The sequence below is a fragment of the Taudactylus pleione genome, unplaced genomic scaffold (genome assembly GCF_031769625.1).
Source record: "Taudactylus pleione unplaced genomic scaffold, aTauple2 ptg000627l, whole genome shotgun sequence".
In the NCBI taxonomy this organism is placed as follows: domain Eukaryota; kingdom Metazoa; phylum Chordata; class Amphibia; order Anura; family Myobatrachidae; genus Taudactylus; species Taudactylus pleione.
Genome location: NW_028285029.1, coordinates 2,727,387 through 2,741,295, shown reverse-complemented (window position 1 = coordinate 2,741,295; position 13,909 = coordinate 2,727,387). Strand labels below are relative to the sequence as shown.

At 35.5% G+C, this 13,909-nt stretch overlaps 1 protein-coding gene across 1 annotated transcript; it reads right to left on the bottom strand.

Annotated features, from left to right (window-relative positions):
* Window positions 1–323: 323 nt before the first annotated feature.
* On the bottom strand, window positions 324–7,188 carry LOC148479264 (extracellular calcium-sensing receptor-like). Its single transcript, XM_088454680.1, has 2 exons — window positions 7,036–7,188; window positions 324–1,151 (listed from the first exon to the last, which is right to left on the bottom strand). Exons 1-2 carry the CDS (start codon window positions 7,186–7,188, stop codon window positions 324–326), a joined length of 981 nt encoding a protein of 326 aa, XP_088310806.1.
* Window positions 7,189–13,909: the final 6,721 nt, after the last annotated feature.

Here is a 13,909-nt window from a genome sequence, read left to right as displayed (position 1 = left end):
CCTTGAATCATATTACATTTACCCCAATGAATACTAGTGCCTTATTGGTAGTTTAAATTATTGCATACTGTATTTTGCTCCAAAGTGCAATGTTACTGAGTCCTTCTGAGTATGTGACTGTTACTTATTGCCTATAAGTGATCATATCTTTCTATCAGCATCAGTCAAACTGCATCTCTTCCAAACTAAAGTTTAGTTGACCCTTTTACCTGAGTCCCTTTTTAAACATCCATATTCATATATACTCCAGATTTAATAAATTGTGACACTAATTGTATGTTGAGTTTATTCAGTGCAATGTAATATAATAATAATAATGATAATCACTCATCATATAAACTCACATGGTTCTCTTTTACTTTATATTTGTTTCTCATTCCATTATTGCGTAAAAATAAATACATATCATGCAAAGCTTGAGCCAGAATATAAACAGCACTATACACGTGGTAGGCCATTGGATCTTCATAATAATAGTCAAGACTTTGAAGTTCCTTATTAGTGCAATTTCTAAGGGTTATGTTAATAAAAATTGGAATAAGCAAATTCTTAATAAGATGTTTAGACCAACAGTGAAATTGAGTTATCCAGATATCCTCCAGTAATGGATCAATTGATTGAACTGATTGACTAACATAATTTAGAAATATTTCTACCTCAGGGATAATACATACAGGAAGTGAAAACACAAGGCTGCCATTAATGGATATTCGATATTTCTGGTGAAAAGCAATTTTGAACAATGATGACCATGAAGTCGTAAGAATAAAAGTCTTTTTGACAATAAATTGAGCTATTCTGTGGATAAAATGTAAAAAGTGCATGGCATATGTGCCACAAATTATTATAATCTCAGCAGTAAAATGAGAAATATTCTCCATTAATGAAGTTTTAAAATTGTCCACAATATTAACCATTTTTAACCTAAATTCAATACATATCCCATGAGTGATTAACTCCCTGCTCAGCTGTTGGAGCTCCTGCTCTCCAGTGTCATCATCTGATGAAATTATCACAACCCAGTTCCAGCCAAACAGTTTCAATAACTTTACAATTGCCAAAAATTGCATCTGGTCATTGTGAATTGTTCGAAAAAAATGTGGATAAATCATTCTGTCACTCAGCAGAGGATCTCTTGCTCCATAACTGATCTAAAAAGAACATTAATTTATAGTTAGTTGACTAAATTTATCAATTATAACAGTTTTATTTTCATAAACGTGTTTAAAACTGTAATATTGTTTTTTAATACTACAGGGGAACATCTTTAAACAAATAACGGTGCACATTTTAGTTTTCAAATTTTCTCTGCACAAATACTTGGTAAATCCATTTCTTGGATCAGAGTTGTTCTGTGCATGTTGAATATGGTAACATAAGACAGTCACTACAAAATATTGATACTTTTTTAATCCTGGGTTAGAGCCAACTCTTTATTATTCTCTTCACTAGTGCTAATTGGACCAGATGTGATGTTTGTAAATTGTCAAAATAAGAGGACATTGTCTCTGTCATGTGTTACATTTCAATTCATTTCAATTCATGTGTTACATTGATTCATTTTTATTGATTTTCAGAAGACAAGTGTATTTTTCCATATTCAGTGCATCTTGTATGGAGCACAATAGGCTTGATTCTGAGGGCCAAGTCTGCATCTTTAGGCTAACGTCATGGTCGATCTTATGAATAGTGAGATGCCCACTTGCAGCATCTTGTGGCAGTACAAATTTGAATATTTAGTATGAACATAATTCACAACCATAGTTGTTCAGAAGTGGCAGTGTAAATGATTGCCAGGTTATAAAAAACATTGTAAATACAAATCTATTCTAACTGAAGCCAAATACATAATACAAACCCAAGTGCTGTAGATAGACAGTTTTTCATAACTTTACAAGGGCCATAGGAGGCAGAAGAGCATTGTAATCAAAATGGAACAGCTTAGAACACAACAAGTTAAGCAATTAATTGAATCAGAGGTGGAAAGGCAGTTAACACTGTAGCAGGAACTATCACTGGCATAGGAATGGTCATTGACTATCAATGATTTAAAAACATCAATAGTGGCCACCAAATGTTTACTATTTTTGCCATTGATGGTAGAGAAACAATTGTTCCCCATCATCGATGAATGAGTGGGTGCTAATGTTTTTCCCTTGACAGTATGGAACTTAGCCCCACCCCCTGGCAGCCACTAAGCCACGTATCCAGTTTTGATTTTCCCATGGCCCACCGAGACCACAGTAGTGATGGCCATTGTTGGGGTGCAAACAATTTATAGTACACCATATATAGTTTTTGTGCCATCAATGGTAATCACCAATATGTCTGTAAGCCACCCTCTGGGGAAATTCTATAAGTGCCTCCACCCAAGCTAGTTTGTATATGTGTTCATCGGTCAGCTTGGGAAAACCCAGAGGATTATGGTGTACAGTTGTAAATTGAAATAAAATGATTTATCGATAATAATACCCATTTACTTACAACCTGTCATTTTTTTGGCAGATCCATTACTACTACCAAACAGGGCTCTTCATCCTTAGGTAAGTACCCATTCTATGCTAATATAAATATAGGTTAATTTGTATATCTTGCAGAAAGTGTAACAGATGATACAATTGAGCAAATGAACATACATTACTAATATACAATGGAAATCAATATGTTAATACTGACATTGCAAGACATCTAATAAAATATGTGTACATTAAACTACCCTATCTCATACAATGCCTTGCAGTATATACTTGCAATACGATAATCACAGTTGTGTGTGTCCAATGTCTATACTAGTGAGACTATATTTGGCTATTCTCACTCAGAAAAGGAAGTTTCATTCTCCCTATTTACATTCCTTACAACACTACTTCACTGTCTGCGTAGCTGGTGAGCTAATTCAGAAGAAATAGTATGACTGATCTTGTTATCCCTTTGCTGAAAAATATTCCCAAAACTTATAATGTAAGTACTGTATTGATCTTGAATTTGGCTGAAATTAAACTTCTTCCTCCAGTAGATGATGTAATCATTATATTGTGGATGATATATTGGATACACCAGGAGAGAATCAATTGAAGAACTGACAGTCTATAATAATATACATGTAGTGCAGGATCGCCAGAATAATAAGTCTTTACATTTCTGACAATATAATTTACATATCACTCTCAGGTGATTGGTAACAGATTAATAAATTAGTGGTAGGCAACACATCAATATAAATATCAAATAATTCTCTCTTGGCTTTTAGTGAAAGTATCGATCCACTCTCTTTAAGACCTGGCCCATTAATCTTCCAACTTCCTCTGCTCTATCTATCAACAGTGGAATGAGGTAATATTGATTGCTGACAATGTCTTGAAGGTGCTATGTCCCTCAACTTCCCCTCTTTGGCAGAAATAATTTCCTAGTAATGTCCTAGTAGCCTCTTCTGATTGACAGTAAACACTGTTTGCAGATTGTAAATATGGTAACTATAATAAGCGCTTATAGGTCTGCAATCACCTCCTCCTCTAAGCTGAATATCTACTCACACAACTCAGCTGTTTAATTCAAAAGTGGCAGACTAGTGACCTGCTGCTGACTGGGCAATGTTAATCAGATTCACTGACCATCCTTGCCTTCAATCAGAACCGAAGTTCTGTGATGCCTCCCAGTCTCACCTCAGGCCTGCCTCCTGTCAGAACTAAGTGGCTGCAGCAGTGCTCCCTGGATGCTCTCACAGGACCACTGGAGGTGTCTCTCCACAGCTGCCTGTTTATTTGGTTACCCCTCTGATCAAGAATGTCCCACTGCCACTATGTCCTCACTGGCTCCAAAAACCTGTCCCCTCAGCACTGCTAGCCAGCTCTCAAGTAATCTGGTATAAGGATACTGGTCAGTAGGCTCTCAAGGGTAAACCAACCACTCTCCAACTGCCATAGCATGTCATCCTCCTTTCTTCCCACTGACCACACTGACCCCTTCTCCCACTTCAGGCATTAGCCCCACTCCTGTGCCATTTCAAAATCCTTCTACATGCATCCAGAATAATACCAACAATATCCCATTTAGTGCACACTACTCAAATATGTATAGAAATGAATTGCCCCACCACTTTACAATATAAAGGCTTTCACCAAACTAATTAACAAAGTGGATAACAATAATACAAATAAATGGATTCAATTATATACAATAAAATATTCATATGTCGGGTCTTTTTATACCCCATACTCTGGCCCCTGACATATCTGTTAACACTAAGGAACTCATTCAGACCTGGTCACTAAGTTGCACTCACTCTGGGCGATGGTCGGCCATCTGTGCATGCATATAAGTCGCAGTGTTCATGCGCAAAACTAGTCACTGTGATGGGCAATCGTGCACTTGTTGTACATAGACAGGATTCTATTTTGAGAGAAAATCCCATTTGTGGTGGGTTAACAGGGGAAGGTGCTCGTGAATGGGGGAGTGGTTCTATGAATGCAGGCGTGTCTTACTGTGAAAACTGAGTTTAATGGGAATGCATAATTAGCAAAGTAGCATCATTCCACACATGACTTGGCTGTATTCCTGGCTTAACTGATCACACTACTTGCGGTGGGGTAAGGCTATCACAAGTGCTGTGAGCAGCTCCGATGGCACTCAATGTTCCCAATTATTCACACACTTACTGGAGATGATGTGTGCTAAGAGTGAAAATGGTCATCATTATGCTCAGGTGTGTGCTCACTGCGTTCACTCTCAAATACATAGAGGGCATCCTTAAGCCTGTCAGTGTGATTGTGGGATTTTCATACCTGGCCCCTTTAGCCAGCGAGACAGTGGAGCTTAGCTACCAGGTCTGAATAAGCTCCTAAGTGTGTTACAGGTTCATATATGGTAACATTTAATGGACACCCCACTGATGGCTATCCTTACACTGGGATGGAGTCTAACTTCTCCCTGTCTAATTAAACCCCCCAGCTAATCACAGACTTATGATCATATGACCACTGCAGAGTCAGGCTTGTTCATTTAAATATTAATCTAAACACAGTTGCAGTTGTGGCAGTGGCAGCATATTCTACCAAATAGATAAAACTTTTGGGGTATAATTTTATATCAGAAGTAATTAATTTTAGAACTATTTTACAAATATATGTTCATAGTGTTGAACATGACAAAAAGTTGTATTGAAAATTAGTCATTTTTCTCTGAACTCCTCAACATTGTATGGTTAAAAGAGTGTCAATTATATACTCATTGCTTGTTTGGACTTTGCGCTGTCTATAAACTGTAATAGACACAGAGAGAAAGAAGACTAGTTTTTGGGGGCACTGCTATGAAAAATAGTTTTAAATTAAAACTTAACTTTTAATAAATTAGCAATTAAAATGATAGTTGATACAAACAAAAGACAAACACCATTCACATGTAACATATAAGTGACAGTCATAAACTGAACATAAAGTTACAGTCTGTCGATGCAAATAAAAAATGATTGAATCAATTATGCACCTAATTGGCTTTAATAATGACACACACAGAGTTCCACTGATTAATCTAAATCAATCTAAACACTGTCAGAAAAACAGCCAGGTTTGCCTAGTTATAATGCATCACTAATCTAGCTGTAGGTATAACATAGGGACTGGGAATAGTGTAGAGTTTGTACATAAATCAGCAAATTTCTTAAACTTTACACCTATAACAATCCTTAGTAATTCCTAGAGTGATCATAAATCCCTAAAATGCATGCATAAAGAAAATGAATAGCTTTTAATAACAGGAAGGCATGCTTGCTCAGGAGTATGATTGCACATGAACCAATCACAGCACAATCTCGGCATATATGTCATATATCATTAGACAGAAAATAACAGAGATAAATCACAGTGCATAATTGCTTGCCTATATGAAAGACTAATCTGACTTCTCCAGCTCCAGGATGGTAACCCTGGTGATTGAATTAACACAAATGTAATCCATTATAGTGCCATTCACTGATAGCAGTAGTAATTAAGGGTGGTACTAGATGCCATATAAATCCTTGATTATGGGATGTCCATGCACCTATATATATATCTTGAGACAGAGACACTAAAGGGAATGCAAGTGATCATAATACAAAATAAAATAAAGTATAGACTCATAATTTTAACGGACAAAAAAACAATTATGTTCCACTAAATGTTATTAGAACATACTCAATAGATGTAATCATTAATTAACATAGTGATAAAATGGTACAAAGAGTGATTAGGCCAATTTGCTAATTCAAAGGTAATGATAGTAACTAATGGATTAATAGCATCATACCCATAGCTCAAACACCACGTATATGCATTGTTACTAAACATATTGCACTGCCTACACATTCTAAATGAGTTTAATATTTACTAAGAGGAAATGCAGCATAACTGTATGTTATCCAAAATTTCTTGGAACTTGGAGAGCATATGGCTGCCTCATGGGCAAATAGACTAGGAATAAATTCAATAATTAATAAATATGTGTTAATCATAATGAAACATTCAATTTGTTGATATAGTAAAAGCAGCTGTAAATTCACTATTACTCAATAATAAACAACTGGAAATACATTCATAACAAATCTCTGAAGGGGGCTTATAATAATCACAAATTGAGTGCCTTATATAAGTTTTTCATATATTAATATTCATAAACTAAGTCCCCATATAGATAGATGTGACCTAGTATATTACAAAACACAATACAATAGAGTTAAATTTTCATGCTCCTAATGTCAGGTAAAATATCTTAGTACAATCAGTGAACATGCTATATACATGTATTGGGAGTAATTTTGAACACAAACTGCCCTAATGAATATCATCCCAAGGGGAATTCAATAGGAAAAGTAATATATTGATATTGGACAAGGCAAGCACATAGTATTCAAAGATTAGAATTTAAAGAAAGGTACTGTAGTTGATGTATTCATTGAGCCCCACCCCCCTCCGGAGAGAGAGCTCCCAATCTAAAAGTCCAAAAACTCTCACGCCTTAGGAGTTCTTGTGTTAGATCACCACCTCTTACCCCTAAACGTACTTGCTCAAGACCAAAACCCTTGAGATTTTTCAAATTTCCATTGTGTTTTTGATAGAAATGTTTAGCTACCACTGTCAGCTGTCTAAACTTGGCAAGATCTGAGGCAGCATTTCTCACATTGCCCACATGTTCTATAATGCGTTCTTTTAGCATTCTTGTTGTCATGCCTATGTATTTCATATTGCAGTCACATGTGACACAATAAATTACACCTTTAGTTCTTTAGTTGATCTAGTTCATGATTTTCATATCATGACCATATTTATCTGTCACTTCTTTTGTCTTGGTCATATAAAGACATGTTTTGCATGATCTGCATGGGTATGAGCCTTTTATTCTAGATGGTATATCGATTGTATGTTTAAAATTACTCTGAGTAAGTTGGTCTCATAATTTGTGAGCTCTTCTCCAACTCAGTGAGACCCTGTCTCCTATTATTCTCATCAAATCCTTGTCCAGATGTAATATGTGCTAATGTTTTTGTATAATGTCCCTTATGTTTCTCCATTCTAGGCAGAAATCTCCCACAGACCTTGTCACCTCATTATCTTCAGTCCTTATGGTAGTTCTAAAAATCAGATTTTCTCTGTCAGTTTCAAGTGTAAAAGATCTGGCCCTCTTAATGCTCCTATAACTATATCCTCATTGTTTTAATCTAGATGTTAACCCCATACATTGTTGTTTGTAAACCTCTGAGTCGGAGCAATTACGCTGTAAGCACAAAAAATACCCTTTAGGGTTGTTCTCTATTGTGTGTGGAAAATGTGAACTAGTTTGATGTAGTACACTGTTCGTCGCAGTACTCTTCCTGTATAAATCAGTTGCAAGCATCCCTTCGGAGTTTTTATAAATTTTCAGGTCCAAAAAGGAGATCGATGTATCACTGATATCGTGTGTCAGTCTCAAATTGAGACAATTGTTGTTTAAGGTCTTGTATGAAGTCCATTAAGTTTTTTATCCCAATCCCAGAGCATTATGATGTCATCTATTAACCTGTACCACATTACCACATGTTGCGTATAGTTCTCATTTTCATCAGAAAAGACGTTTTCCCACTCCCACCAGCCTAGATATAAATTTGCATAAGTGGGAGTGCTGGCCGACCCCATCGCAGTTCCTTTGGTCTGGATAAAGAACTTATCATCAAAAGTAAAAAAGTTGTACTGCAAAACAAAATGTAACAGTTGTAAAATAAATTTGTTAAATTCTTCATTATCCTCCATGTTTAGAAAGTACTCCATGCTTTAATTCCTAAGGTATGATTGATACTTGTATAAAGAGCTTCCACATCCAGATACACCAGGAATTGTCCTTCCTCCAATCTTACATCATGCAGTTTCTAGAGTATATCCAATGTATTTCTTATATATGAGGTAAGTGTTAGTACAAAATGTAGATCAATGAATTTGCTCGCCCCTTCTGATAAGCTGCCTATTCCAGACACAATAGGATGGCCAGGTGGAATGATTGGATTTTTATGTATCTTTGGAAATAGATAGAAGATAACAACTCTAGGATGTTCTGTCAAAAGGTAATCATATTCTGTGTTTGATATTATTCCTACATATTTGGCACTATCAATGATTCTTTTAAGAACTTCTTTAAATGTTTCCAGGTGATTTAATTAAATTTGTTGATAACACTGTTCATCCAATTTCTGTTTATAGGCTTCTTTTGTATATAGTTCTTTAGGCCAAATAACAATGTTTCCCCCTTTGTCTGATGGTTTGATAATAACATCCTGCCATGTCCTAATGTATTTCAAGGCTTTTCTCTCATCTCCCACTAGATTATCATTCCATCTAAGTGGCCTTCTCTTGATATGTAATTCATCCAAATCCTTGGAGACCAAGATTGTAAAGATCTTAGCTTCTGGGCAAATGGATTCTGATGGAAAGAATGTAGATTTCTTCTTGCATTTTGGTTTCTTGTACCAGATAATGTTTGAAATTTCTGATTCTCCTTGCAATTCCTCAAGGGTTTCTATGACATTTTGTTCCATGTCAGTTATTCCGTTTTGAACCATAACTAGTTTTTAGGTTTTGATTTAATGCAAAAAGTTTTTTTAAGTAATAGTTTCCAGCTGAAAAGCTTCAAATCCTTTTCAAAATTGAAACAATTAAAACTAACAGTGGGTGAGAGGGATTAACCCCTACCCAGAACATCCTTTTCAGTTTGTGTGAGCCCATGACCTTACAAATTATTCTAAGATTGTCACTCATTTCTTCTGATTGCAAGTTGAATACCTGCTGGAGGATGGAAAATCCCATCTTGCTATTCATCTTTTTGTTTGAAATTCTTGTCCTCCTCCTGATCCTTTGTATCTTCCCCTTGGTCTTCTCAGATCCCCTTAAAAAAGATGCACTGGTCATTGGTTCTGTACTAATAGATGATTTGGAATGATTATTGATGTTTGTTTCATCCCCAGATGACTCAAGCTCTGATGATGTGTAGTCCATTAAATAACTTTTAATGGACTTCATCCAGGCCTTAAACAACAATTGTCTCAATTTGAGACTGACACACGATATCAGTGATACATCGATCTACTTTTTGGACCTGAAAATTTATAAAAACTCTGAAGGGATGCTTGCAACTATTTTATACCAGAAGAGTACTGTGACAAACAGTGTACTACATCAAACTAGTACACATTTGCCACCTACAATAGAGAACATCCCTAAAGGGGAATTTCTGCACTTATGGCATAATTGCTCCGACTCAGAGGTTTACAAACAACAATGTATGGTGTTAACATCTAGATTAAAACAACGAGGATATAGTTATAGGAGCATTAAGAGGGCCAGATCTTTTACACTTGAAACTGACAGAGAAAATCAGGTATTTGGAACTACCATAAGGACTGAAGATAATGAGGTGACAAGGTTTGTGGGAGATTTCTGCCTAGAATTTAGAAAGATAAGGGACATTATACAAAAACATTAGCACGTACTATATCTGGACAAGGATTTGACGAGAATTATAGGAGACAGGGTCTCACTGAGTTGTAGAAGATTTCCCGTTACGAGACCAACTTACTTAGAGTCATTTTAAACATACAATCGATAGACCATCTTGAATAAAAGGTTCATACCCATGCAGATCATGCAAAGCCTGTCTTTATATGACCAAGACAAAAGAAGTGACAGATAAATATGGTCATGATATGAAAACCATGAACTACATCAACTAAATAACTAAAGGTGTAATTTATTGTGTCACATGCAACTCAGTATGAAATACATAGGCATGACAACGAGAATGCTAAAAGAACGCATTTTAGAACATGTGGGCAATGTGAGAAATGCTGCCTCAGATCTTGCCAAGTTTAAACAGCTGACAGTGGTAGCTAAACATTTTTATCAAAAATACAACAGAAATTTGAAAAATCTCAAGGCTTTTGGTCTTGAGCAAGTACGTTTAGGGATAAGAGGTGGTGATCTAACACAAGAACTCTTAAGGCATGATAGTTTTTGGACTTTTAGATTGGGAGCTCTCTCTCTGTGGGGGGGCTGAATGAATACATCAACTAAAGTCCCTTTCTTTAAATTCTAATCTTTGAATACTATGTGATTGCCTTGTCCAATATCAATATATTACTTTTCCTATTGAATTCCCCTTGGGATTATATTCATTAGGGCAGTTTGTGTTCAATATTACTCCCAATACATGTATATAGCATGTTCACTGATTGAATGAAGATATTTACCTGACATTAGGAGCAAGGAAATTAGCTCTATGGTATTGTGTTTTGTAATATACTAGGTCACATCTATCTATATGGGGACTTAGTTTATGAATATTAATATATGAGAAACTTATATAAGGCACTCAATTTGTGATTATTATAAGCCCCCTTCAGAGATTTGTTATGAATGTATTTCCAGTTGTTTATTATTGAGTAATAGTGAATTTACAGCTGCTTTTACTATATCAACAAATTGAATGTTTCATTATGATTAACACACATTTATTAATTATTGAATTTATTCCAAGTCTATTTACCCATGAGGCAGCCATATGCTCTCTAAGTTCCAAGAAGTTTTGGATAACATACAGTTATGCTGCATTTCCTCTTAGTAAATATTAAACTCATTTAGAATGTGTAGGCAGTGCAATATGTTTAGTTACAATGCATATACGTGGTGTTTGAGCTATGGGTATGATGCTATTAATCCACTAGTTACTATCATTACCTTTGAACAAGCAAATTGGCCTAATCACTCTTTGTACCATTTTATCACTATGTTAATTAATGATGACATCTATTGAGTATGTTCTAATAACATTTAGTGGAACATAATTGTTTTTGTCCTTTAAAATTATGAGTCTATACTTTATTTTATTTTGTATTATGATCACTTGCATTCCCTTAGTGTCTCTGTCTTAAGATATATATATGGGCACATGGACATCCCATAATCAAGGATTTATATGGCATCTAGAACCACCCTCAATTACTACTGCTATCAGTGAATGGCACTATAATATTAGATTTTTGTTAATTCAATCACCAGGGTTACCTAATGGGTGCTGGAGAAGTTAGAAACTGTCCACATCTGATTGGTCTGTTTTCTCCTTAAAGAAAGGGATTCCCCAGGCATACATCACAATGATGTGACCAAGCCCCTTCGAGTGTGAAACGTACATCATCATGAGGTAATAGAAAGATGTCAGTGGACGTAGGGGCCGGACACCATCCTGAGAAGCCATGTGGAAGAAGTCTCCCACTGCTCTCACTGCTCCAACCTGTCCCTCGCTGATACACACATACAGATCTCCACTTGCTGAATTTACACATACTGATTAGCAGCTCCCTGGATGGGTGATCTTTATCCATTACATGAGCTAAGTATATGGCATTGTGGATACCACTGCTTCTAACTGCTATATATTCTCCGCACAGACGTGCAAGTTTGTTACTTTGTATCTGGTTTTGGGCTCTGTGTGTTTTTTTGGTATCATGATACAGAAAAATCCCCCGGAGGATAATACTATGCATGTTATACCAGCAGTCTGGCACCGTTTATAACTTGGCAATCACTGTAAATATATTTTTTCACCTTACATGCTTGCTGATGGATTAAATCCAGGAGAGGTTTTTTTGCAACTGTTTGGTAATTATACATGCTGAATAGCAGTGCCCTGGATGCAGCTTGCAACTTTGTAACTGATTTTAGAACTCTATGATTTAGTATTGTGACAAAAAGTCTCCGGAGGTTAATACTATGCATGTCATGTAGCAGTCTAGTACCTGTTACACAATCCTTACAAGTACTGAATGTACCTTGTCATTCTGTATGCTTGCTTATGGTTTAAACCTAGGGGAAATGTTAAATGCTGGCAGGAGACAATTTTTCTGTACACTGATCCAACTATAGTTCTGGAAAGACAGATTAGTCTTTCATATAGGCAAGCAATTATGCACTGTGATTTCTCTCTGCTATTTTCTGTATAATGATATTTGACATATATGCTGAGATTGTGCTGTGATTGGTTCATGTACAATCAGACTCCTGAGCAAGCATGCCTTAGTGGTATTAAAAGCTATTCATTTTCTTTATGCATGCATTTTAGGGATTTATGATCACTCTAGGAATTACTAAGGATTGTTATAGGTGTAAAGTTTAAGAAATTTGCTGATTTATGTACAAACTCTACACTATTCCCAGTCCCTATGTTATACCTACAGCTAGATTAGTGATGTATTATAACTAGGCAAACCTGGCTGTTTTTCTGACAGTGTTTAGATTGATTTAGATTAATCTGCGGAACTCTGTGTGTGTCATTATTAAAGCCAATTAGGCGCATAATTGATTCAATTATTTTATATTTGCATCGACAGACTGTAACTTTATGTTCAGTTTATGACTGTCACTTATATGTTACATGTGAATGATGTTTGTCTTTTGATTGTATAAACTATCATTTTACGTGCTAATTTATTAAAAATTAAGTTTTAATTTAAAACTATTTTTCATAGTAGTGCCCCCAAAAGTAGTTTTCTTTCTCTGTGTCTATTACTGTGCTTTGTTGACTCTGGGGAGCACCACCAATGCTTTAATTAATCCTTGATTTGTGGTTGAAGAATTGTTTCACAAATTGGTCCTGGTAATTAGGAATTTTTGCCTTACTTTGATCTGAATGGTCTTAGTGGGGCTTAATGCAATAGTCCTGTGTGATTTCCACCCTCTTGCGTTATATTAGCTGTCTATAAACTAACAAGAAAAGGTAGAAAAAGAAGACTCCTTGTGTGGGGGCACTCTCTATATAAAACAAAACTTTTATTTGATCTGTAAGATCAATCACAACTTACTCACAACAAAAAAAAGGATCTAATAGGACCCAAATGAATATATCTGTAGATATATTACTGAATCCAGTTAACTGGACTCAGTAATATATCTACAGGTATGTACATTTGTGTCCTATTATAATCTTTTTTTTCTTGTGATCTTACAGATCAAATAAAAGTTATGTTTTATATATATTGAGAGTGCCCCCTCACAAGGAGTCTTCTTTTTCTACCTTTTCTTGTTACCTGATTTACTGACTCTTGGAGACCACCACCAGTTATAAAAGTATAGTATTATTCATTTAAGTAAAATTGCTATCACAGTAAAATGAACTAATTACCAGTTAATACTTTATTATAATGCAAATATAGCAGGTTAGATACTTGTGCCCAGACCACCCCCCAAAAAAATATTTACAGTTTCTTATCTGACCAATGTCAGAATTCAGGTCAGGAGCACGGTCTAGATATAGATTTATATAGATATGTTATTAAATGTGTGGATTTCTTAAGTCCACTTAGAAATGTATTTGTTGTTATAGTGTTATCACACAATCTTACACTGATATACCCACTAAC